Raw genomic sequence first — 27914 nt, 5'->3', positions numbered from 1 at the left:
GAACACACTGAGAAAATTTTGTCATTAGTTTTCTTATAGTGCACAAGAGAAAGTGGTACAGAGTACTTGTTTTTAGCAAATAAATTATGCAGATACCACATTTACTGAAGCTCTTCTATGTGGGGAATGTGCTTTCTAGGATGGCAATGCATTAAAAAAATTAAAGTTATTATTTATTAGAGAGAGAGCAAGCGAGCAAGAGCGAGACAGAGGAAGGGAGAGAAGGGGCATGCCAGGACCTTTAGCTACTGCAAATGAACTCCAGATGCACATGCTATCATATGTATCTGGCACATGTGGGTATTGGAGAATAGAACCTGGATCTTAGGCTTCATAGGCAAGCGGCTTAACTGCTAAGCCATCTCTCCAGCTCTTAGCAATGATTTTTTTTTGGGGGGTGGGTGGGAGCTTTTCAAGGTAGGGTTTCACCTTTTAGTCCAGGCTGACCTGGAATTCACTCTGTATTCTCAGGGTGGCCTTGAACTCGTGGCGATCCTCCTACCTCTGCCTTCCAAGTGATGGGATTTTTTTTTTTTCCTGAGGTAGGGTCTCATGCTAGATCAGGCTGACCTGGAATTCACTATGTAGTCTCAGAGTGGCATTGAGCTCTCGGCAATCCTCTACCTCTGCCTCTCGAGTGCTGAGATTAAAGGCATGCACCACCATGCCTGGCCCTTGGCAATGAATTTTAAAGTATGAATAGGAGAGTTGTTAGTTTGGAGATGAATATATAATAACAGAGATAATATAACACACAAATGTTCATTATGAAACATTTCATTATGAAATGTTCATTATGAAAAATTTATTTGCAAGGGGAGAGGGAGGGAGAAAGGGAGGAAGAGAGAGAGAGAGAGAGAAAATGGGCATGCCAGGGCCTCTAGTCACTGCAAATGAGCTCCAGATATGTGCACCACTTTGTGCATCTGGCTTTACATGGGTACTGAGAAATCAAGCCCAGGTCATTAGGCTTTACAGGCAAATGCCTTAACCACTGAGCCACATCTCCAGCCCCATGAATTATTAACTAATCTCAAAGCTAGAAAAAAGATCAGAGGTATTAAAATAAGTTGAAGACGTAAGTTTGGCCACATAAAGGTTACATCACTGGTAAGTGAAGCCAAAAAAGGATTATGGAAAGTTAAATGATACTAATAATACTTCCTAGCTTTTAAGGGAAAACAGTAGGAAAGTGATGGAATAGATGGCTCCTTCAGGACAGGGGAGACATTCCCGTAGCAGCAGCAGCTCATTGAGACTTTACTACATACTACCCATGTTACTAATATGCACTAGTCCCCTTTTACAAATAAAATCAATGAGATTTACTTCACCTTTTTTTTTTTTTTTTTCATTTTTCGAGGTAGGGTCTCACTCTGGTCCAGGCTGACCTGGAATTAACTCTGTAGTCTCAGGGTGGCCTTGAACTCACAGCGATCCTCCTACCTCTGCCTCCTGAGTGCTGGGATTAAAGGTCTGCACCACCACACCCGGCTCCTTTTTTTTTTTTTTTTTTTTTTTTTTTTTTGAAGTAGGTTCTCACTCTAGCCCAGGCAGTTTGAAATTTTTTGGATTACAGATGTGTGTACCATCTTGTGTCTGATTTTACATGGGTGCTGGGGAATTGAACTATGGATGGCAGGCTTGCAAGCAAGTCCCTTTAACTGCTGAGCTCTTTCTACCACATAGTAAAACAAGATATTACTTGGTTATATGCTTTTGACAAAATTATAAAGCTAGCAAACAGCTGAGCTGGATATGAACTTGGGTTATCTGACTCAATAGCCTATACTCTTACCTACTAAGTGAAATTCTGATACGAAACAAAAAGTAAACGCTGATAAGAAGCCAGATGTAGTGACACACACCTTCAACCCCAGAGACAGGAAGAACACCATGAATTTGAGGCCAGCCTGTGGCTGGAGTGAGTTCCAGGTCAGCTTGAGCTAGTGAGAGACCTAGCTTGAAAAATCAAAAATGACAATGACTAGTTGAAAAGAAAAAGAAATTCAGTGGAGTGGGGATTTGGGAGGGGGTAAAGAAGGGTGGTGGGAGGGGATTATGATCATGGTATGTTGTCTGTATGTATGGAAATTGTCAATAAAAAGATTTTTTGTTTTTGTTTTTGTTTTTTGAAGTAGGGTCTCACTCTAGCCCAGGCTGACCTGGAATTCACTATGGAGTCTTAGGGTGGCCTCGAACTCACGGCGATCCTTCTACCTCTGCCTCCTGAGTGCTGGGATTAAAGGCGTGCACTACCATGCCCAGCAGAAAAAGGTTTTTAAAAAGAGTAAAGGTGGGCTGGGAGATGGCTTAGCAGTTAAGGTGCTTGCCTGCAAAGCCTAAGAAATACTGTTCCGATCTCCAGGTCCCATGTAAGCCAGATGCAAGCATGCAATATCACACATACACTTCAAGGGGGCACACGTGTCTGGAGTTCACAGCAGCTGAAGGCCCTGGTGCACTCATCTTCTCTCTCTCTCCCTCTTTCAAAATAAATTTAAAAAAATGAATAACAGGGCTGGAGATATGGCTTAGTAGTTAAGGCATATGCCTCTGAAGCCTAAGGACCCAAGTTTGGTTCCCCAGTGCACATGTAAGCCAGATGCACAAAGTGGCAAATGCATCTGTAGTTCATTTGCAGTGGCTGGAGGCCCTGGAGTGCCCATTCTCTATCTGCCTCTTCCTCTATCTCTCTTTCAAATAAATGAATAAATAATATTAAAAAAAAAGAATAACAGTAAAAAGGAAAAAACTCAATACTTAGCTAGGAGGCAATGCCAAGAAAAGGTTTTAATCTGAAGAGTGAAGTAGCCTGTAAGTATGTGCTTTATAGTTTTGTGGGTGTTACAAGTTATTATAAAGTGATATTTAGTTAAAATGGAATAGGAAAGTGGGGATTCAGGTAATTAATGGCCATTAAAATACAAAGGAATGACAACCAGTAAAAGAAAATCATACTGAGAAAGATGAAAAGACAAAAAGCTGACATACCAGTGGTAGTAGCGGAACCGGGGCCTCCAGTTGGGTGTTCGAAGTAATGTTTGCAAGGCACATGCTAAGTTCACAAACAGGTAACACATGAGAAAAAACCTGTTACAGTAAAAACAGAAAGAGGCATGATTGTTAGTGTACAATGATTCTTTGAAGATTTTTAAAAAAAATAGCTGGATCTAGGCATGGTGGCACATGCCTTTTTTTTTTTTTGTTCATTCTTATTTATTTGTTTGAGAGTGACAGAGAGAGAGAGAGAGGGGGGGGGAGGGAGGGAGGGAGGGAGGGAGGGAGGGAGGGAGGGAGAATATGAGCGCGTCAGGGCCTCCAGCCACTGCAAACGAACTCCAGATGCATGTGCCCCCTTATGCATCTGGCTAACGTGGGTCCTGGGGAACCGAGCCTCGAACCGGGGTCCTTAGGCTCCACAGGCAAGCGCTTAACTGCAAAGCCATTTTTTCCATCCTGGCACATGCCTTTAATCCCAGCACTTGGGAGGCAGAGGTAGGAAGATTGCCATGAATTTCAGGCCAGCCTGAAACTACATAATGAATTCCAGGTCAGCCTGGGCTAGACACTACCTTGGTGGGGTGGGGGGAGAAGCTGGAGATGTTAGTACACAACACCTTTGATTACTAAGGAAGGGACTTTGGTAACTTGTACCTTTTCTCATACCTGCCCATGTCCTGTGCTCTCTCTCTGGTGATAGCACAATGTTCTTTACCCAGTTGATCTGGGGCAAATCCAGACTTCCTCACTAACCCTGGCTCTGATTCTATCATTTCAAAATCCCCAAACTTCTTTTCATTGTATTTCCTACCACTGTCACTTTAGCTCAGGCTTTCATTTCTTCTTTCTGACTAGCACTTCCAGCTCAATTTTATTCTTCTTCTGGTCTGTCTTTTTCTTGTGTGTGTGCATATGTGTGTGGCACACTCATGCAGGTCAGAGGATTTGATACAGGGTCTCTCTTGTTTTGCCAAAGCATTGCCAGGGTAGCTGCGAGCTTGCAGGTTCTCTTGGCTCCACTTCCCATTACTGTTATCATGTTGGGATCACAGACTCATACACTACTTTGTGTCCTGCTTTATGTGAGTACTGGAGAGGATCAAATGAGCTGATAAACTTGCAAGCAAGCACCTTGGTCTGCTGAGCTATCTCCCCAGTGCTAGTCTATCTTTTATACCAATGATCATTTTGTTCTAAGGGATTAGCCACCATCTCTTAGCTACATGTCCTCTGTGATCTGGCTTTACTTCTCTAGCCTGCTAACTCCCCCAACACATACCCTTCACTACAGGCAATCCAAAGTATCTTCAATTCTTGGAATATGCTGTGTTATTTCATCCCTCAGTTCCTTAATTCCCATTTTCAGCCCAGAACATTCTTCATACCCTTCTTCTTTACTTAGAAAATGATCAGACATCTTTCAAGGTACATTGTCATTTCTTACAGAAAATCCTTCCAGAAACTGTTGAAACTTCTTGCTTCAGTGTTTCCATGGCATCCAATGTTCACCTTTCTCCATCTTCATTTGTTATCGTCTATGGAATTCTTTAGTTTGTTTATCTACCATCAGTTCTTTGATACTATACCCTAATATTAATATTTCTAGCTCATTACAGTGTCAACTAAGTAGTAAGTCATCATTAAGTTACAGGCAAATGAATAGAAGCTAAAAGTAGTACTAAAAACCACAGCCAATTCAGAATGGGCCATAAAATTAAGGCAGGAGCTGGAAGGTATATCAACTCGGTGGTAGAGAGCTTGCCTAGCACACACTAGCCATGTGTTCAATCCCTAGAATTATGAAGAAAGAACAAGAGGGGCTGAAGAGATTACACAGTAGCTAGAGGTGCTTGCTTGCCAAGCTTATCATCCTTGGCTTGATTCCTTAGTAAAGCCAGAATACAAAATACGCACATGCATCTGTCATTTGTTTATAGTAGCAAGAGGTCCTGGCATCACCATTCTCTATCTCAAATAAATAAATGAATTTTTAAAAAGAATATGAAACAGAAGGCGATGGAGAAGGAGGCTAGTAATATTTGAACTTCCTTTTCTTTTTCTTGTTCTTTTTTTTTGGGGGGGGGAAGGTTGAGGTAGGGTCTCATACTAGCCCAGGCTGACCTGGAATTCATTTTGTAGTCTCAAGGTAGCCTTGAACTCACAGCTATCCTCCTCCTACCTCTGTCTCCCAACTGCTGGGATTAAAGGCATGCACCACCACATCTGGCTGAACTTTTTTTATTTTAATATTTTTATTTTTATTTTTACTTATTTATTTGACAGAGAAAGAGGGAGAGAGAGAGAGAGAATGGGCATGCCAGGGCTTCCAGCCACTGCAAACGAACTCCAGACACGTGTGCCCCTTGTGCATCTGGCTAATGTGGGTCCTGAGGAATTGAACCAGGGTTCTTTGGCTTTGCAGGTAAACACCTTAACCATTAAGCCATCCCTTCATCCTCCAGCTTCAGTTCTATACGTAGAATTACCACACAACCCTCCGCACCCTCACCCCCCAAAAAACCCACTGTCATTTATAAAAGCCTTAAGGTTCTCAGAGTTTGTTGTTGTCTGTTTTCTTTTGTTTTTCAAAGTAGGGTTTTGCTCTATCCCAGGCTGACTTGGAATTCACTATGTAGTCTCAGGCTGGCTTTGAACTCACTGCAATCCTCCTACTTCTGCCTCTCAAATGCTGGATTAAAGGCGTGCGCCACCATACGCGGCAAGGTTCTCAGTTTTAAGTAATATTTAAGTGATGATAAAACCTGATGTTATGGGCTGGAGAGATGGCTTGGCACTTAAGGTGCTTGCTGGCAAAGCCAAAGGACCCAGGTTCAATTCCCCAGTACCCATGTAAAGCTGGATGTACAGGTGATGCATGTGTCTGGAGTTCATTTGCAGTGGCTAGAGGCTGTGGCACACCCATTCTCTATATATCTACCTCATTTTCTTTTTTAAACAAAGATTTATTTTTAATATATTTATTAGAGACAGAGAGAGGGAGGGAAAATAAGTGTGCCAGGACCTTTAGCCACTGCATATGAACTCCAGACACAGGTGCCACCATGTTCATCTGGCTTATGTGGGGCCTGGAGAATTGAACCTGGGTCCTTAACCTTCACAGGCAAGTGCCTTAACCACTAAGCAATCTCTCTAGCCCATCATCTTCTTTCTCTCAAATAAATAAATAAAAAATATTTTAAAACCCCGATGTTAATTAGCCCCTTTCTATCATCATCACTATGGTTAAATGATTGATGGACATCATGTTATATATCATTTAATTAAGAATAATTATCTGGGTATGGTGGCACATACATCTCATCCTGTAACTTAGGAGGTTGAGATAGAAGGATCATCATGAATTCAAGGCCAGCCTGGGCTATACAGAGCGAGTTCCAAGTCAGCCTGGGCTAGATTGAGACCCTGCTTCAAAGAAAAATAAATCCAGGCATGATGACGCACACCTTTATTCGCACTTGGGAGGCAGAGGTAGAGGATCATCATGAGTTCAAGGCCATCGTGAAACTACATAATGAATTCCTGGTCAGCCTGGGCTACTGCACCACAAAAAATCAAAAACAAGCAAATCCAACAAGCCAAACAAACAAACAAAAAGAATAATTAAAGAGAAATAGTTGTTCTTACATGGAAAGAATTGGGGCCACAAGATCCAGGGAAGCAATAAGGATTCCCAGCTCTGCAATAGCAGCAGTGAGAAGTAAAGCCCAGGTAGGTTCTCCATTAGCTTTGCTGTGACCAAAAACCTATACATAGGAGGGAAAATATTAGGCACTGGAGAAGTGACCCAATGTGCCAGTTTCAGACATCTGTGAGACAACAGTATTACAATAATAATCTTTTCAAATTAATTTTTGACAAAATTTATACATGTATATAATGTATTTTAATATTTGTCCCCAATATATTTTATTGCCCCTACCTATGTCCACTGAACCCCTTCTTTCCCTACTAATTTCTCTTCTACTCTAATGTCTTTTTGATATTGAAAGTTCAAATGTAAATTATTAAAATTTTTATTGAATAAAAATGTTTCAGATTAGCAAACTGTAAGAAAGAATATTTTACAATTTTTAAAAATATTAGAGCTAAATCTCTATGAATGCAAACAGGCCTATAGTTTAAAACACCTCTCTCTCCCATACACATAATTTGAAATATCAATTATGTACAACAAATGTACTCAAGTTTATAATGTTTCATAACCTTAAAACTAGAGAAAACCATTCAAGAAGAAAGGTCTACAGTTGGTTTGATTTGACCCTGGGATCATCAGCCATAAAACAAAATCAGTACAAGGCTGGGAAAATGGCGTTTGCCTGCAAAGCCAAAGGACCCAGGTTCAATTCCCCAGGACCCACATAAGCCAGATGCCCAAGGGGGCGCATGTGTCTAGAGTTTGTTTGCAGTGGCTGAAGGGCCTGGCATGCCTATTCTCTTTCTCTCTGCCTCTTCCTCTCTCTCAAATAAATAAATAAAATATTTTTAAAAAACAACAAAAATCAATGCATTTTGGAATTAGTAAGTATTTAAAAAAATTAGTGTCAGGAAGGGGGCGGGGATGTCATAAGTGGAAATAGAGGTTTGGAGGTTGGAGGTCTGAGCTCAAGTGGGTTAAGGCATTCCTTTCGCTGTTCTCCCAGTGAAGTCTTTGTTCTAATATGGCACATGGAAAACAGTGATCCAAAAGGTCTTACGAAAACACTGCAGCTTTCATCAATTGTCAGGAGCACAGATACCCCTAGAAAAGAAAGCACTCTGCTGGGCATGGTGGCACAAACCTTTAATCCCAGTACTCCGGAGGCCTCTAGATAGAAGGATTGCCATGAGTTCGAGGCCACCCTGAGACTACATAGTGAATTCCAGGTCAGCCTGAGCCAGAGTGAGACCCTACCTTGAAAAATTGAAAGACAAAAGAGAAGAAAAGAGAAAGGAAAAGAAGAGAAGAGAAGAGAAGAGAAGAGAAGAGAAGAGAAGAGAAGAGAAGAGAAGAGAAGAGAAGGCACTCACTTGGGGAATAATCATGTTCATTGGCAAGTGCCATAGTTTATTTGTGTTACAATGTATCTCACTAAGCACTGGTGCATGTAGGTTGGTGCTTTGTCTCACAAAGTATGGTGAAAAGTGGCTCAATAATTTACAGTGCAGAGAGCAGGATACAAAGCAATAATTTTCCATATGTCAGAGGGAAAAAAGTAACTGAATAAAATGTAAAGGCTAAATATTTGACCTCAACAGATGAATACTAAAAAAACAAAGTCAAACTAGTACTCATTTAAAAATGTAAAACTGCACTTTATACTAAAGTGCATTCAGTCATAATAAGTTAGGCCCTTAAATTCCTTTTGTATGTTCTCTCTTTCTCTCTCTCTTTTGTTTTTTTGAGGTAGGGTCTCACTGTAGCACAGGCTGACCTGGAATTCTCTATGTAGTCTCAGGGTGGCCTTGAACTCTCGGTGATCCTCCTACCTCTGTCTCCCAAGTGCTGGGATTAAAGGTGTGTGCCACCAAAGCCGGCTTGTGTGTTCCCTAATTCCACAATTTTGAAAATATAGTGGAATCAGCACGGTATGAGTGGAATATTCCCCTGATTAACCCTTAGGATTTACCTCACTGATAAAAGCAGAGTTAAATAGTGTTATCTTCAGCATTTGGAACTAGTTCACTTAAAGAGATTAGCTCAGCAGTACAGCACTTGTTTAGCATATACACAACCCTGGATTCTATCTCTAGCATTATAAGAAAAAAAAAAAAAAAAAAAAAGAACTGGTTCCCTTTAACTGCAGATGTTTTGTTTTTGTTTTTTGTTTTTTTGTTTTTTGTCTTGCTTTGGAAGCAGGAATTCATTTTCACAGTTGCTTCCACATGAATGACAGTTCATGATCAAATACCTGTGTCTGTGTACCATTTTGATAAAGGGTAGTGGCTGAGAGCACTAAGATGAATGTAAGGCCCAAACACTATTTGCAACTGGTCACTCTTTTTAAATAACTTCATTTTTCTATACCGCTGAGTAGAACTCCATTGTATAAATGTGCCACATCTTCATTATCCACTCATCAGTTGAGGGACATCTAGGCTGGTTCCATTTCCCAGCTGTTGTAGATAGAGTGACAATAAACATGGTTGAGCAGGTCCTTCTAAGGAAATGAGATGAGTCCTTAGGATATATGCCTAGGAGTTCTATAGCTGGGTCACAAGGTAGATCAAACTTTAGCTGTTCTAGGAACCTCCACACTGATTTCCACAATGGCTGGACTAGATTGCATTCCCACCAGCAGTGTAGAAGGGTTCCTGTTTTTCCACATCCCCGCAGACATTTATGATCATGTTTTCATGATGGTAGCCAATCTGACAGGAGTGAGATGGAATCTCAATGTAGTTTTAATCTGCATTTCCCTGATGACTAGTGATGTAGAACATTTTTTCAGGTGCTTATATGTCATTCATATTTCTTCCTTTGAGAATGCTCTATTTAGCTCCATAGCCCATTTTCTGATTGGCTTGTTTGATTCTTTATTATTTAACTTTTTGAGTTCTTTGTATATCCTAGATATTAATCCTCTATCCGATATATAGCTGGTGAAGATTTTTTCCCATTCTGTAAGTTGGCTCTTTGCTTTTTTCACTGTGTCCTTTGTAGTGCAAAATCTTTGTAATTTCATGAGGTCCCAGTGGTTAATCTGTGGTTTTATTGCCTGAGCAATTGTGGTTGTATTCATAAAGTCTTTGCCTAGACCAATATGTTGAAGGGTTTCCCTTACTTTTTCCTCTAGCAGTTTCAGAATTTCAGGTCTGATGTTAAGGTCTTTAATCCATTTGGACTTAATTCTTGTGCATGGAGAGAGAGAAGAATCCATTTTCATCCTTCTGCAGATATATATCCAGTTTTCCCAACACCTTTTGCTGAAGAGGCTGTCGTTTCTCTAATGAGTATTTTTGGCATTTTTATCAAATATCAGGTGGCTATAGCTACTTGGGCTTACATCTGGGTCCTCTATTCTGTTCTACTGATCTGCATGTCTGTTTTTGTGATAGTACCACGCTGTTTTTGTTACTATGGCTCTGTAGTATAGGTTAAAATCAGGTATGGTGATACCACCAGCCTTATTTTTGTTGCTCAGTATTATTTTAGATATTCGAGGTTTGTTGTGATTCCAAATGAATTTTTGGATTATTTTTTCTATTTCCATGAAGAATGTCTTTAGAATTTTGATAGGGATTGCATTAAATTGTAGATTGCTTTAGGTAAGATTGCCATTTTCACAATATTGATTCTTCCAATCCAGGAACAAGGGATGTTTCTCCACTTTCTAGTGTCTTCTGCAATTTCTCGCTTGAGTGTTTTAAAGTTCTCATTGTAGAGATTCTTTACTTCCTTGGTTAGGTTTATTCCAAGGTACTTTATTTTTTTGATGCAATTGTGAATGGGAGTGGTTCTCTGAGGTCATCCTCTGTGTGTTTGTTGTTAGCATATATGAAGGCTACTGATTTCTGTGTATTTATTTTGTATCCTGCTACATGCTGTAGGTTTTGATCAGCTCTAACAGTTTGCTAGAGTCTTTAGGGTCCTTTATGTATAGAATCATGTCATCTGCAAATAATGGTAACTTGATTTCTTCCTTTCCAATTTGTATCCCTTTTATGTATGTGTCTTGCCTTATTGCTATGGCTAAGATTTCCAAAACTATATTAAATAAAAGTGGGGACAGTGAACACCCTTGTCTTGTTCCTGATTTTAGTGGAAAAGCTTCAAGTTTTTCCCCATTTAGTAATATGTTGGCTGTAGGCTTGTCATAAATAGCTTTTATTATACTGAGATATGTTCCTCCTATTCCCAGTCTCTGTAGGACTTTTATCATGAAGGGATGTTGGATTTTGTCAAATGCTTTCGCTGCGTCCAATGAGATGACCATGTGATTTTTGTCCTTCAACCCATTTATATAATATATTATATTTATAGATTTGCGTATATTGAACCATCCCTGCATCTCTGGGATAAAGCCTACTTGGTCAGGGTGAATGATCTTTTTGATGTACTCTTGTATTCTGTTTGCCAATATTTTGTTGAGAATTTTTGCATCTATGTTCATGAGAGAGATTGGTCTGTAATTTTCTTTTGTTGTTCTATCTTTGCCTGGTTTTGTTATAGGGTGATGCTGGCCTCATAGAAGGAGTTTGGTAGAATTCCTTGTTTTTCTATTTCCTGGACAAGCTTAAGAAGCAATGGTGTTAGCTCTTCCTTAAAGGTCTCGTAAAATTCCCCAGCGAATCCATCTGGGCCTGGGCGTTTTTTAGTTGGGAGATTATTGATAACTGTTCGGATCTCCATGTTTGATATAGGTCTATCTAAGTGATTAATCTCATTTTGATTTAATTTAGGTAGGTCATATAGATCAAGGAAATCATCCATTTCTTTCAGATTTTCATACTTTGTGGAGTATATGCTTTTATAGTATGTCCCTATGATTTTTTGAATTTCTCTGGAATCTGTTGTGATGTTACCTTGGTCATCTCTGATTTTATTAATTTGTGTCTCTTCTCTCTTTCTTTTGGTCAGATTTGCTAAGGGTTTATCAATCTTGTTTATCCTTTCAAAGAACCAACTCTTTGTTTCATTAATTCTTTGGATTGTTTTTTTTTTTGTTTCTATTTCATTAATTTCTGCCCTAATCTTTATTATTTCTACCCGTCTACTGATTTTTGGTTTGCCTTGTTCTTCATTTTCCAAGGCTTTAAGGTGAAGCATTCGGTCGTTTACTTGCAACCTTTCTAATTTCTTAATATAGGCACTTAAGACTATACATTTACCTCTTAGAACTGCCTTCATTGTGTCACAGAGATTTTGATATGTTGTGTTTTCATTATCATTTGACTCTATAAATTTTTTGATTTCCTTCTTGATTTGTTCATTGACCCATTCATCACTTAGTAGTGTATTGTTCAGTTTCCATGATTTTGTTTATGCTTTATAGCCTTTCTTGCTAGTGATTTGTAGTTTAATTCCATTGTGGTCAGATAGAAGGCAAGGAATTATTTCAATTTTCCTGAATTTGTTAAGATTTGCTTTGTGTCCTAATATACGGTCTATTTTAGAGAATGTTCCATGTGCTGCTGAAAAGAATATATATTCTGCAGCATTTGGATGAAATGTCCTGTATATATCTGTTAGGTCCATTCTTTCTATGACCTCATTTAGTCCAGATGCCTCTCTGTTTATTTTTTCCTGGGATGACCTGTCAAGTGATGAGAGTGGGATGTTAAAGTCACCTACCAACACTGTGTTTGGTGTTATCTGTGACCTTAGTTCTAATAGTGTTTATTTGATGAATTTGGGAGCCCCCATGTTAGGTGCATATATGTTTAGGATTGTAATGTCCTCCTGTTGCAGTGTGCCCTTAACCAATATAAAGTGACCTTCCTTATCTTTCTTGACTAACGTTGGACTGAAGTGTACCTTGTCAGATATTAGGATAGCAATCCCTGCTTGTTTTCTAGGCCCTTTTGCTTGAAACACCGTCTTCCAATCTTTCACCCTAAGATAATGTCTATCCTTTGTAGAAAGGTGAGTTTCTTCGAGACATCAAATTGTAGGATCCTGGTTTTCAACCCAGTCTGCAAACCTATGGCTTTTCGTTGGGGCATTGAGACCGTTGATATTAAGAGATATTATTGAAAGGTGTGTATTTATGTTTGCCATTTCTTTTTTTTTTTTTGTGGTTCCTGTTCTACCTGTGCTCTCTTGTGTTAACTAGTATTTGAGTATTGCTTGTTTATTTTAGGTTCCTTATATGTGTGCTTTTTCTTTTCTTCAGCATGGAGGATTCTATCAAATATTTTCTGTAGAGCTGGTTTTGTCTTCAAATACTTCTTTAACCTGCTTTTGTCATGGAATGTTCTTATTTCTCCATCTATTTGAATGGATAGCTTTACAGGATAAAGTAACCTTGGTTGACAGTTGTTATCTTTCAGAACTTGGAATATATCACTCCAAGCCCTTCTGGCTTTTAAAATTTGTGTTGAATAATCTGCTGTAATCCTGATGGGCTTGCTGTTGTAGGTAACCTGATTTTTCTCTCTAACTGCTTTCTGTATTTTTTCTATGGTTTGTGTGTTTGCAATTTTGATTATAATATGGCGAGAAGAGGTTCTTTCCAGGTTTTGTCTGGCTGGGGTTGTAAAGGCTTCCTGTATCTGCATTGGCACCTCTTTCCCAATTTGGGGGAAATTTTCTTCTATGATTTTGTTGAAGATGCCTACTATTCCTTTGGAGTGGAATTCTTCTCCTTCTACTATGCCCTGAATTCTTATATTTGATCTTTTCATAGTGTCCCGAATATCTTCAAATTCCCATTCATACTTTTCTATAAGTTTGTTTATGTCTTTGTTGGACTGTATTAGATCTGCCACCTGGTCTTCTAGCTTAGATATTCTGATCTCTCCTTCATCCATTCTACTGGTGAGATTTTCTACAGAGTTTTTCATTTCATTAACTGTGTTCTTCATTGCTAGTAATTCTGACTGGTTTTTCTTTATTATTTCTATTTCCTTATTTATGTCTTATATTGCCTTCTTTATTTCATTAAATTGGTGTCCTGCGTCTTCTTTGATTTCTTCTTTGACTCCTTTGATTTGTTCTCTCACTTCTTTGAACATAGTTACAATCATTCTTTTGATATCTTTCTCAGGCTTTTCCTCTAACTTGTTGTCACTGGAGGTCATTTCTGATGCACTAATACTTTTAGGTGGATTTATATTGTCTTGCTTTTTAGTGTTTCTTGTGTTATAATGTATATATTTTTGCATCTTGGATTAAGTGAGTGCTTGGATTTTCTAGCTAGCTGGGTGTTCTTAGCTGTAGCAATTGATTTGATGTTATATATTTTCAGGGTAGGAGCTTAAGGTGTTAGGTGTGGCTCTTAAGACTCTCAGAGTATCTACAAAGATGTTCTTAGGGGTTGAGTTTCCCTGCTATAGGAGTATTCAAGCAGGCTGAGTGGAATAAAATACAGGTAGATTCTAAAAATTAACTAAACACTATACACATTCAATCAAAAACAGCCCCAAGTATGTATGCAAGAGTAGTTATTATAACAACCAGATCCTCTATCAACAAAGAGGTTGAGATTTGTGGTCTGTTGAGGGATCCAAGTCAGCTTGTGACCAAGTGAGACTCTTCCCTGGTGCAATCCCAGTTACCTTGGATGATTTTGGTCTCAGTCAAGTTGCTGCCTGGGTCGTCAGGCTGCTGTTCAGATTTCTGGAGCTGGGCACTGTGTTTTCCTGCGGGGCAAACCGAGCCTGGCAACTGTGGCCCTGTAGATCAGCATACCCGCTGCTGGAACTGCTGCTGCTAAAGCTGCCTCTGCTGGGTCTGTAGACGCTGCTGCTGAAGCAGCTGCTGCTGGGTCCACTGCCACTGCTGCCACTGAAGCTGCTGCTGCTGGGTCTGCTGTTGCTGCCACTTCTGGGTCTGCTGCTGCTGGGGCCGCTGTTACTGGTGCCGGAGTTGCTGATGTTGCTGTCGGACTCTGCTCCTGCTTGGGTCCCACTGTCGGCTCAAGTTGGCATGGCCAGGTCCTGGACTGTTGCTCTGTTTGCTGGAGCTGGGCTCAGGTGGTGGGGGAGGGGAGGGAGCCACAGCTGCTCTAGTTCTCTCTCTGTTCCACGTGTTCTTCTACCTTGTGATCTGCTCCTCTGTTGCTCACTGCTGCTCTCTCTTCACATTTCTTGAGTTGTGGAGAGTGCGGTGTGAGTGGAAGCTTCCTGCACCTGGCTTTCCCTGTGGCTGGAGCCGAGTCTGGCGGCTCTGTGCCACTGCCACCGTGGTTGCCGGTGCTGCCGGGGCCACTTTTGCCGGCCTGTGCGGGCTCTGCATGCTCTGGATCTCTTCTACTTCTCCGCTGCTGCTTCAATTTCCTATACACTTCACTTTTTAGTAAAAGTGTGTATTTTGCTGAGTTTTTTTGGTCTTTTTCTCCCCAGGCTGCTTTGGCGTGGTACCTACGCTGCAATCTTAACTGGAAGTCTGCAACTGGTCACTCTTCATCCTCATCCTCATCATAGTACTGGTTTCGCTTTATCTGCTCTTCCACAGACAGCTCTTGGACCACTTCTTCATCCCAGAACCCGACATCCTGGGATCTTGGATTCTGCATAGTGAATTCTTTAGTGGATGTGTTATTCACAAAGCTGGACCAATTTGGAGACTTGGGTTCAAGTGGGGAACTGCTGTTGGAAGAGGTTGCTATCGTCTTCATTTATGCTTGTCCCATTTTCCACGAGATTCTCACTTTCCAATTCAAAATTATGCATTTCCCTACTTCTCCTGCCTGCCTCCTCTCTTTTAGATTCCTTGTTATGCCAGCCTGTTTTGCCCACACTCTCATGCTTCCCAGAGACCTTGGTGGCTTCCATTTGTTTCCTTTCTGTTATTATCCCTCCTGCAAGCTTCTCACTCTGCTCTGACATGTTCCAGCCTTTCCTGATTGGGGCGGGGGAGGGAGGACAAAGCTTTGGGGCTCTTGACAGAAGCGGTTCGAAACGAAGCTGCTACAGTGAATGGGCGGCTTCTCTCCTTCAGCGAAGATGACTGTCTCACCTTCTTCAGATCCAGATCGATGGCCTTGGGAGCTTTGGCTTCCTGCTTCCATCCTCAGAAGGCCATTTGGGCTTGGACACTTTGATCCCTTCCTCTATGGCACTTCCTGAACTCAGAGGTGGTCAGGCAATCTTGAGCTTCTTGGTCTCAGCGGGCTTGTCTTCCTTCTCCTGCTGAGGGGAGGCCTTGGCTTCCTTCCATGCTTGCAGTCAGCACATCTACCTTGGCAATGGGGGCATCTTCTATGCCTGGTTCGGAGGGGTTTCCCCTGCATTTGGAATCTGTGCTGATCTCTCCAAAGTCTCTTCACTGTCAGTTTTGTTCATCCATAGCTCCTTATGTGGTCTGTGTCCAAAGCCTTCATCATAGTTGCCTTTAGACTTAAGAGAGCTGATTGAGGTTTGCAATAAATTCTTCCATGTAAAGATGTTTATGTTTTTAAATGTTGCAATAGGAGCACCAAAAACAGCTGATGTGAAACACCTGCTGGTTGGCCAAGAGCCATTCCATGGAATAGACTGTCTTCCGACATTCCATGCAGGTCTCTCTTGCAGGTGCCTTAAACTTCTTGGCCTTCCAAGTGCTGGGATTAAAGGCATGCACCACCACACCTGGTTAAGTTGACTTATTCTTTGATGTCTTTTTTTAGGAGGGTGACTGAGTTAAAAAAAAAAAAAAAAAAAAAAAAGCTGCTGGGTGTGGTGGCCTACGCCTTTAATCCCAGCAATCAGGAGGCAGAGGTAGGACCGCAATGAGTTTGAGGCCACCCTGAGATTACATAGTGAATTCCAGGTCAGCTTGGGCTAGAGTGAGAACCTACCTCAAAAAAAAATAAGCAAAAATGCCTTCACAGCTATCATATATATGACTTAGGCTGACCTAGAATTCAGTATACAGTTTCAGGCTGTCCTCGAACTCCAAGCAATCTTCCTACTTCTACCTCTTGAGTACTGGGATTAAAGGTGTGTGCCACCATGCCCAGCTGAACAGATGGATTTTTTTTTTTTGAGCAATCATGTATAAACTGAAACTCCACATCTCTGTATTTATGACCTTGTAATTCTCAAGCCCACAAATATGTCCACGTTTCTCATAAATCTAGGGCAGAAAGAAAAGCATAGGAACAAGAACAGTCACTCACCCTCAGGAATGGTATGATGTTATCCTTGGCAATAGCCTGGAGCAGTCTTGGTGCACCTGTAAGGCTCTGAAGTCCAGCCCCACATGTTGAAAAGAAGGAGCCAATAACAATTACCCATGGAGATGGCCAAGATAAGGTGCCCACCACCAAGTTACCTTTCACAGCATCCCCAAATCTGGAAAATAAATAAACAGTGGGGAAATTTAATGTGCAAGTAACTTTATTTTTACAAATTTTTATTTACTTATTTGCACATGTGTGTGTGGGTGGGGGGAGGGTCTTTTGCCACTGCAAATGAATGCCTGTTTGTATGTGTGGAACTGAACCTGGGCCAATAGGCTTTGCAGGCAAGCACCTTTAATCACTGAGTCATCTCTCCAGCCCTGAAAATAACTTTAGACAGAAAAAACAGACAGACATTCACTAAGTTTTTTCTGTTTACATACTTAAAAATACTTTTATTTATCTGCAAGCAGCAGGAACACATGCACATACACAAGGAGGGGTGGAGAATGGGCATGGCAGGGTTTCTAGCTACCACAAATGATCTCCAGATGCATGCACCACTTTCTGCATCTGGCTTTACATGGGTACTGAGTAATCAAACCCAGGTCATTAGGATTTGCAGGCAATTGTCTTAATTGCTGAGCCATCTCTCCAGCCCCTGTTTATAATTTTTATAGGATCAAACTGAGGTAGACATGAACATCAAAAGATAAAAATAAAAAAGGAAAGTTAGATGGTTTTGACCACAGGACGTTTATTAGCTGGGTATTATAGCACATGTAATCCCAGTCCTAAGAAGACTGAGATAGGATGATGATGAGTCTGGCGCTAACCAGAGCTTTGTGAAGTCAAATCCAACCTTGGTTATAAAGGTCCTGTATCAAAAACGCGTCAAAACAAATCTTTTATAAAAAAAAAATCCAAAACCGCATTGAGGTCTGGGATGTGGCTCAATTATCTAGAGCGCAGTATTTGCCTAACATGTATGGGGCTTGGGTTCAACTCCCAGCAACAATAGAAGAAAAAAAAGACACTAATAACCTTTATTAAGAAAAAAAAATAGAATGTTAATAAAATTGAGGAAAAAAATAGCATTGGAGAGATTGCTCAGTGGTTAAGGCACTTGTCTCCACAGCCTAAGGACCCAGGTTAGATTCCCTGGTACCCATGTAAAACCAAATGTACAAGGTGGCACATGCTTCTGGAGTTCATTTTCAGTGGCTAGAGGCCCTGGTATGCCCATTCTCTTTCAATCTTACATAAATAAAAAATTATTTATTTATTTGAGAGAGGAAAAGAGAGAAGGAGAGAGAGAGAGGGAGAGAGAGAATGGGTTCGCCAGGGCTTCCAGTCACTGCAAAAGAACTCCAGATGCATGTGCCACCTTGTACATCTGGCTTATGTGGGTACTGGGGAACCAACCAAGGTCTTTTGGCTTTGCAGGCAAGTACTTAACCACTAACCCATCTCTCCAACCCCAAATAAAACATTTTTATAATTAATTTAGTTTTTATTAGCAACTTCAATGATTGTAAACAATATCCCATGGTAATGCTCCCCCTACTTTCCCCTTTGAAACTCCATTCTCCATCATATCCCCTCCCCCTTTCAATCAGTCTCTTTTTATTTTGATGTCATGATCTTTTACCTCCTATTATGATGGTCTTGTATAGGTAGTATCAGGCACTGTGAGGTCCAATAAAATATTTTTTACTTTTTTTGGTTTATTTATTTATTTATTTTTATTTATTTGAGAGTGACAGACAGAGAGGTGAGAGAGAAAGAGAGTGAGAAAGAGAGAGAATGGGCATGCCAGGGCTTCCAGCCACTGCAAATGAACTCCAGACGTGTGTGCCCCCTTGTGCATCTGACTAACGTGGGTCCTGGGGAATTGAGCCTCGAACCGGAGTCCTTAGGCTTCACATGCAAGCGCTTAACTGCTAAGCCATCTCTCCAGCCCCAACAAAATATTTTTTAAAAAGAAAAAAATGGACTGGAGAGATGCCTTAGCAGTTAAGGGCTTGCCTGCAAAGTCTAAGGACTCAGGTTTGATTCCCCAGTACCCACATCAAAGTGGCATATGCATCTGGAGGCTCTGACATGCCCATTCTACCTGCCTCTCTCTCTCTCTTCCTCTCTTAAATAAATAAATAATTTTTTTTTTTTTTGATTTTTCAAGGTAGGGTCTCACCCTAACCCAGGCTGATCTGGACTTCACTATGTAGTCTCAGGACATGGCCTGGAACTCATGGTGATCTTCCTATCTCTGCCTCTCAAGTGCTGGGATTAAAGCATGTACCACCATGCCTGGCTCTAAAAATTTTTTAAGAAAAAATAGGGCTGGGGTAGATTGCTCAGTGGTTAAAGGTGCTTGTTTGCAAAGCCTTCTGGCCCAGGGTCCAATGTCCAGCAACCATGTCAAGCCAGATATGAAAAGTGGTATAAGTCAGATAATTGGGCTTCTGTGTGAGAAGGAAAAAACTCAATAGCAGAGGACAGTAAGTTAAAAAGGAGATACAAAGGAAAGAGAAACAAAGGGAGGAGAGTAATTAATAGGTTGGTATTGTACATATGTAAGTAGAAGAATAGATTAACGGGGGTGAAAAGGCCCAAAGTGAGGTCAGGGGAAGAGACTGAGTAAATGAAAGGTGGAGGGAGGGCTACTCCCCTAATCAAAATCTAAGAGTATGCAAATAAATCATATGGAATCCTCCGGTTCCAGACAATGGAACACTCAGGAGCCATAGATCGTTGTTAGAGAATTTTCAGTGCTAGGGATGGGATACCTACAGTGAGTTGTTAGCCAGGGAGGTCCCTGATGGCCCCAAAACATTACAGGTCATTGCCAAGGCCCTTGGTTTCCCACCAGGAATCAATGGTAAGACCCTATTGCTGAAGATTCCACATACTTGGGCTGCAAGGCCACTGAGAAATCCTGCTGGAACTGAGCTGATAACCTCCTCCATGTAGACCAGCTGACAGAAAGCTGGAAGAAGCCATTCTATGTGTAGATCAATGGGAGAGAGAGATACCACCAGTGAAGATACTCAACAGTGGACACTGCAAGCCTTGTAATTGGCCAGCCAGCCCAAATGAGCCAACTGATGCAATAGTGGCACATCTGTTATGGTGGAAACCAACTATCCTCCAAATGGACTGGAGGCCCACTCCATGAGGGGAAATACATCCCTGATACTGAAAACTTAAAACAGGGGTAGTCATCAGCCCTCGGGGTGTAACATCTGCTGATGTCTGGAAAAATGTATATACTATGCTTATCAAACTGCCCAGTAAGCACTTCTCTTAATATTCATACCCTTATATTAACGCTACTCTCACTTTGGGTAGAGAATCTTCTCTTTTCAGATGGCAGTGACCTTGGGATGACTCAGAAGGTATCACAGTGCTGGAAAGAAGTGACTGGAGTACTGAGTAACATCTCGATCACACCTTCCAAGGCTCAGGGTCTAATGTGGAAGAGGTGGAGGAAAGAATGCAAGAGCCAAAGGAAGGGTAGGACTCCTTACAACGTGCTCCCTCCAGAAAGAAAATGGTCTGGAAATCCATGACCTCATAGTGCCTGACACTACCTACACAAGACCATCATAATAGGAGGAAAAGATCATGACAGCAAAAGTAAAAGAGACTGATTGAGATGGGGAGGGGTTATGATGGACAGTGGAGTTTCAAAGGATTAAGTGGGGGGAGGGAGGGTATCACCATGGGGTATTTTTTATAATCATGGAAGCTGTTAATAAAAAAAAAATTTTAAAGTGGTAAAAGCCTTTGGCATTCCAATACACATATATACGCTCATACACACACACACACACACACACACACACACACTTAAAATTTTTTATAAGGAACCAACAGGGCTATAAAACAAGCTAAGCTTCACTTACAGCTTTCCCCTTCAGACTGACAAAATATTTGCTTTTGGGGTAAATTTTGAAAAGTACAGAGAGATTAAAAAAAAAAGCAGGAAGAAAATACATGACCTTAATATTTTGCATATTTTCAGATATTTACTATGTTTTAAAAATTATCCATTATCTCTGTCTGGTGTATTCATGACCTCCACAGTGAATACCAATAGCTCCACTGCAGAGGGGCCCTCAGTGGAATGGGAGTGGAGGAATAGGGATCATAAGAGCATAACCCAATGGGAATAGAAGAAAAATGCAATAGGTTCATATAATAAAGTTCGCAATAAAAATCATCCATTATTCTACTACTGATATTCTAGTATACAAAATATTGTAATTAGTATTTTTGTGTATACCATATTGACACATCAGATTTTATTTTCCTCTTACGGCAGATTTCTAAGAGGGAACAATTGCATAAAAAAGAAATCACTATGGTAAAACAATTAAAAATCACTAATGGCCAGGAATGGTGGTACACACCTGTAATCCCAGCACTCAGTAAAGAGAGGTAGGAAAACAGCTGTGAGTTTGAGGCCAGTCTGGGACTACAGAGTGAGTTCCAGGTCAGCCTGGGCTAGAGCAAGACCCTACCCTCGAAAAACAAAACAAAAATAAATAAAAATAAAAATCACTAATGTGTATTATTTACATAAAGTTTTTAAACAAATAAAAGTGTCAGGCATGATGGTACACACCTTTAGTCCCAACACTCAGGAAGCTGAGGTAGAACTACAGTGAATTTGAGGTCAAAAAGTCTATCAGGGGCTGGAGGGCTGGTTTAGCAGTTAAGGCATTTGCCTGCAAAGCCAAAAGACCCAGGTTTGATTCCCTAGGACCCACGTAAGCAGGGATGCACAAGGGGGTGCATGCCTCTAGAGTTTGTTTGCAGTGGCTGGAGGCCCTAGAGCACCCAATTTCTCTCTCTCTCTTTTCCTCCCGCTCTCTCTGTCAAATAAATAAATAAAAATAAAATATGTTTTAAAAAGGTCTATCAGTTTGGGATAGAGTGAGACCCTGCCTTGAAAAAAAAAGGCCACAAAACAACCAATAAATAAATTAATTAATTAATAAATTTAAAAACTGTATAGTATGAAAAATCCAAATAGTGCCAGAGTTTGGGAGTAGGTATAAGAGAGATTATGGGTGATGTTAATATTCTATTAAGCACAATATAAACAGTATATGCATTTTTGTGTTGATTTCTTTTACTCATCATTGCAAAATTTATACATATGTATGTTTCACCTATTTTTATTGCTGTATGGGAGAATGTCTAGGATGACACAAGGATTAAAAAAATTATTTATTTGTAAGTAAAGAGTATGGGTGCACCAGGGCCTCTAGTAATTGCAAACAAACTCTAGATGCATATGCAAATTTGTGTATCTGGCTTTATATGGGTGGGTAGTGGGCAATTGAATCTGGGCTGTTAGGCTTTGCATGCAAATGCCTTAACTGCTGAACCATTTCTCCAGCCCTGATACCAGGATTTTGTTTGTTTGTTTTCGAGGTAGGATCTCACTGTAGCCCAGGTGACCTGGAACTCATTCTTTAGTTCCAGTCTGGCCTCAAACTCACAGCAACCCTCCTACCTCTGCCTCCCGAATGCTGGAATCAAAGGCATGTGCCACCATGCCTGGCTGACACCAGGATTTAAATATATGTGTGTGTGTGTGTGTGTGTGTGTGTGTGTGTATTTATTTGCAAGCAGAAAGACAGAATGAATGAGAATGGAACACCAGGGTCTCTTGGTACTGTAAGATGAATGTGCTACTTTGTGCATCTGGCTTTACATGGATGCTGGGGAATTGGACCCTGGTCATTAGGCTTTGCAAGCAAATGCCTTTAACCACTAAGTCATCTCTCCAGCCTGACACCAAGATTTCTATCTTGAGAGGTGGTAAAGGTAAGGCTAATAACCCAGATGGGTAAAGTGTAGAGAATTAGCAGGATTTCAGGAAAGATAAGTCCACAAATATCTTGTTAAAAATTTTTGAGAGAAGGGCTGGAGAGATGGCTTAGTGGTTAAGCACTTGCCTGTGAAGCCTAAGGACCCCAGTTCAAGGCTCGATTCCCCAAGACCCATGTTAGCCAGATGCACAATGGGGTGTACACACCTGGAGTTCATTTGCAGTGGCTGGAGGCCCTCTCTCTCTCTCTGCCTCTTTCTCTGTCTGTTGCTCTCAAGTAAATAAATAAACATAATTTAAAAAAATCTTTGAGAAAAAAGGATAAGTGAGCTCTTGGTAACCTTCAGGAAAGAAATAAAGAAAGCTTGGGGCTTTAAAAAAATTTCAAATGCCAACCAGAATTAAATAATTTTTCTCTCAGAGGGAATACTAGAAAGTCTTCTAAGTTTTTATTTTTTTGCCTCTCTTTATTTTTGGTTTTATATGTACATATTCAGACAAATTTACTGTTTTTTTTTTTGAAGAGCTATACAAAAAGCATCTCCTAAATTTATAACAGCATATTAGCCCTTATTATTTACTAACTTGTTTGAAATTGCACACTTGTATTTTAATCTCTTTTACTTTGCTTTTGTCCACTGCTAGGATTAACCTTAGGGCCCTGCATGTGCTATACAAGCACTCTACCATTGAGCTACACCATCAGCCCAGAACATGTTGTCTATTTTATTAGTCATGGTTGATATGGCTTTTTTTATGATAACTGTCTTGGAGCTATGCTATGTAATCAGATGTCATGGAAGAAAGACTCATAACTATTATAAAATAATTAACTACTTACTTGTCTCTGAGAACAACTCCTTCAATACATGCACCAAAAAGGACAACACTGCTTAAATCTATCACACTGAGTCAAGGAAACTGTCATGACTGCCTGACATTAAGTTGAAAGTACACACTCAGGATAATTCTAGTTTCAGTAAAATGAATTGTGAAATTCACTAATCTTATCTAATTATTTCTTGAATTATGTATATAAGGTAGGCAAATTATTTGGTAAGAAGTTTGGTAAGAAAGGATATTATTATTATTTAGATAAAAATACTGATCATGGAGTTGGGGTGATGGTGGATTGGAGTACTTGCTGTCTAAGCATGAGGATCTCAGTTTGATCCCCAGAACCCTGTAATAAAAAAGTAAAAAGCTGAGCTGGGCATGGTGGCACATGCATTTAATCCCAGCAAATGGGAGGCAGAGGTAAGAGGATCGCCATGAGTTTGAGGCCACCCTGAGACTCCATAGTGAATTCCAGGTCAGCCTGGGCTAGAGTGAGGCCCTACCTCAAAAAACAAAAGCAAAAAAAAAAAAAAAAGTAAAAAGCTGGGCATAGTTGTGCATGCCTGTAACCCCAGTAGTGAGGGAGGTGGAGACAGAGGCAGGAGGATCACTGGGGTTTGGCTGGTCAGTCTGCTTAACCTAAAAACAGCAAGCTCCAGGTTCTGAGACTGTGTCAGGGAAATAAAGTGGAAGAACTATAGAGAATACCTGAGGTCCTCCCTGGTCTCTGCACAAGGGGTGTCCACATCTGCACGCACATGTGTATAAACCACACACATACACATGAATAAACTTTAAAAATACTGTTCATTTACGGTCTACTGGATGCTCCCATGACTAAGATTCAAGCTGGATCCATGAAAAGGATACAGACAAAGGATGTCGTCAAGATAGCAAGGATGGTTCCAATCGGAATCGACTTCTGAGCATCTTTCAGATCTCCAGATCGGTTTGATCCAGCCATGATACCTTTGAAGGGTTGAAAGGAAAACCAAGTTAATGTCTTGAGTTCTAACACATTAATGCTTATTTTATATTGATATTGAAAGCAAGAGGCAAAGCTGGAAGGCTGAGAAAAAATTCTATTGCTTGAGCAAAATCACTCACTGTGTTTGATGCTTCTAACATAGACATAGCCCATCTCCTTACCTGTGACAGATGGAAAGAAGATGCCCACCAGGAGAGTGAAAGAGGTGGTGATGTCAACAAGCACATATTCATGGTTTAAGCTGCCCAAGACATCAGATGATTTGGCTGAGGGCTTTTCAATAATCTCTCCCTTTGGTAAATAATTACTCCAAAGGTTTTCTACAAGGTGGAAGTGAAGGGAAGGAAATATAAAAAGCAGCAATATGAAAGCAATTAATTACATGACTACCTACCTACCCATTCAGAGGTTCCTATAGTTTTGTTATTGTTTGTTTTCGAGGTATGGTCTTGCTCAAGTCCAGGCTGACCTGGAATCCACTATGTAGTCTCAGAGTGGCCTTGAACTCATGGCAATCCTCCTATCTATGCCTCCTCAGTGCTGAGATTAAAGGTGTGCACCACCATGCCTGGTTTCCTATAGTTATTATTGTTTTGAGGCAATGTCTCATATTAGCCCAGACTGACTTTGAACTCACTATGTAACCAAGGCTGGCCTTGAACTCACAACAATCCTCCTACCTTAGCCTCCCAAGTACTAGGATTATAGGTGTGCACCACGGCACCTGAATTAGTTTTTATTTTTATTTAGTGTTTAAAGTTTAAAAAAATCTTATTTGTAAGCAAAGAGAAAGGGGTGGGGTTTTGGGGGAGGAAGAGAATAGGTGTGCCAGGGCCTCTAGCCACTGCAAAGGAATTCCATATGCACGTTATCACTTTGTGTGTCTGGCTTTACACTGGTACTAGGGCACTGAACTCAGGTCCTTATGGTTTGCAGGCAAGCACCTTAGCCACTAAACCATCTCTCCAACCCAGTTTTTATTTTATATTAATTTTTTGATTATAAATGTGCACCACTAAGCCTGGCTTAGTTTTTATATTTATTTGTTTTTTGCTATGGATTGAATCTAGAGCCTTGAACATGTTAGGCAAGTGCTGTACCATTGCATTAACCCTTCCCAGCCCCTTATAACAAGGTTTAAAATGCTATTTGTTTCTTTAATATGGCCATATATACACATTAATGTATAGAACAATAAAACACAAAAACAAAATGCCATTTCTCACTGGCTGAGATGTAATTTGACAAAGTGCTTTGGTATAAAAAAATATGGTTAACTTTTCTAATACAAATTAATAAGCGTTAAGCAGACTAAAACCAAATGTTCCCTTAAAGTCTGTTATTCATTACCAATACTGTTTCTAACACCTTAGTGTAAACTTTTTTAATGTGCAAAGAAATCTGAGGATTAAACATGTAAGCTAGATGTTACTTAAGGAAAGAGTTTTAGAAATTTAATTGAGCTAGGAAAATACATGTGTGTTTGCAGTGATGTTAAAATACTATCTTAGGGGCTGGAGAGATGGCTTAGTGATTAGAGCACTTGCCTGCAAAGCCTAAGGACCCAGGTTGGATTCCCCAGTACCCATGTAAGCCAGACATGCATCTGGAGTTCATCTGAAGTAACTAGAGGCTCAGACACACCCATTCTCTCTCTCTCTCTCTCTCTCTCTCTCTCTCTCATCATCATCTTCCTCTTTCTCCCTCTCAAAAAAATAAAAAATATTTTAAAAAATACTATTTTAGCTATCATTGTAATAAGAATACTCATGAATACAGAGAGCAAGGTATGGTAGCAAATGCCTATAGTTCTAGGCCAGAACAGAAAGACTGCTTGAACCCAGGAGTCTGAGGCAAGCCTGAACAACATTAGAAGACTTTGCCTCAAGGAAGACAGTCAGTCAGAGACACATACACACACTTATATCTTCTTATAGCTATTTTCTCAGCTCTTTTCTCAAAAGTAGATATATTTCAATCTTCAAAGGAGCCCTAAAACAAGGACAGAAAAGCAGAAGTATGTGGGCATGGCAATGAATGCCTATAATCAAAACATTCAAGAGGCTGAGGTAAGGACTGAAGTCTGAAGTCAGCCTGCGATTCATGGTGAGTTTGAGATCAGCCTTGGGAAACAATTGGAGACCTGGGTTAAAAAAAAAAAAAAAGGACATAGAAATATGGAATTAAAAGCTGAGCAAAGGAAAAGATTCCATGTCATGGATGACACAACAATCCCAGGCACTGGGGCTGGTCTATAGCTTATTAGTAGAGCATATATCTTACAGACACAAGGTCCTAGGTTCAATCCATAACACTACTACAAAAAAGAATCAAAAATGAGAACACCCATTTTCCTCAGAGAATAATAAAAGACTATTAACCTCCTAACTTACCTGTTATGATACCACTAGCCAATCCAGGGATGCCTTGGATAGAAGTGACATTATTTTGAACAAAGTATTCATCACAGGTGGCATTAGAAAACTGACTTGAGTTACAGAAGAAGCCCCATAACTTTGATGGTACTGTCATGTTGTTAATTTCCTTGGTCTTAGAGCAAATGTCAATGTGTCTTGATGAAAGGGTACGGTTACCTAGCATGCAGACCCTAAGTGAAAACAAACAGGGAACAAAGAGAAAGATCAAGCAAAGAAAACAAAGGTAGTAAAGAGAAAAAAAGTCCTCATTTTAAAGAGCTTCTACTGCCACAAGTAGGAAGGAAATTAATTATTGACCAGCACCGTGAATTGTGAGTTCTTTTTTCTGCCAATGTAATCCTTGCAATAATCTCACAATGTATTAAATGTATATCCTGTAGATAGAGGGAGGTTCATTATTCTGCCCAGTATCTTACATATGGTAGATGTAAATGACAGAATTCAAACACAAGAACTACTGGAACAAACTATGCTCTTTTTCCAAAAAGTACTAGGTTACCCATCAATTTTTAGTTCAGAGAGAATCCTTGAGTGAAGCCGATAGACACTGAGGACACCCAACACCTACCAAACCAGAGACCAGAAGCTCCTAAGAGCCCATCACCTAGCCAGACTTAAAATGCACCCAACGTGGCTCAGGGCATTTTGTGGAAAAGGGGGTGGAAAGGTTGTCAGTATCACAACTTGGGACATTATGTACAGAGGCATTGCCTCTACCCCATCATGGATGGAATGCTGCACCCACAATATAAGACCCACAATCCCTATGGGGATGACCTGCATCCCCAACAAGGAGGGCCCCTTTGGGAAGAGGCAGGAATGAGGGAAAGGATGGTACAAACATGTGTTGTTTACGTACTAAGTATGTCCATAACTAATAAAAATAAATTAAAATAAAAGAATCATTGAGTCCTTTCATTCTTCTATTTAAAAAAATGCTCTAATACCCCTATTTTTTCATCTCTAGACCAAAAAAGAAAGGGGGGGCTGGAGAGATTGCTTAGTGTTTAAAGCGCTTGCCTGCCAAGCCTATGGACCCA

The 27914-nt window shown here is 40.4% G+C and overlaps 1 protein-coding gene and 1 pseudogene across 5 annotated transcripts in view; both read right to left on the bottom strand.

Annotated features, from left to right (window-relative positions):
• Positions 1–27914, bottom strand: part of Slc12a6 (solute carrier family 12 member 6) — a 180320-nt gene that overhangs the window by 26756 nt on the left and 125650 nt on the right. For all 5 annotated transcript variants that reach the window (XM_045156375.1, XM_045156374.1, XM_045156376.1 and 2 more), the window contains 7 exons: positions 26830–27044; positions 24598–24756; positions 24319–24417; positions 23453–23510; positions 16764–16938; positions 6649–6767; positions 2995–3093 (listed from right to left, as the gene is read on the bottom strand). In XM_045156375.1, the coding sequence (XP_045012310.1) occupies positions 2995–3093; positions 6649–6767; positions 16764–16938; positions 23453–23510; positions 24319–24417; positions 24598–24756; positions 26830–27044 (924 nt within the window). The remainder of the gene's footprint in view (positions 1–2994; positions 3094–6648; positions 6768–16763; positions 16939–23452; positions 23511–24318; positions 24418–24597; positions 24757–26829; positions 27045–27914) is intronic.
• LOC105945050 lies at positions 15060–16716 on the bottom strand (annotated as a pseudogene).

This window comes from Jaculus jaculus, chromosome 8 (genome assembly GCF_020740685.1).
Source record: "Jaculus jaculus isolate mJacJac1 chromosome 8, mJacJac1.mat.Y.cur, whole genome shotgun sequence".
NCBI classification, from domain to species: Eukaryota; Metazoa; Chordata; class Mammalia; order Rodentia; family Dipodidae; genus Jaculus; species Jaculus jaculus.
Note: the sequence above shows the minus strand (reverse complement) of the source record. Positions and strands in the feature narration are given on the sequence as shown.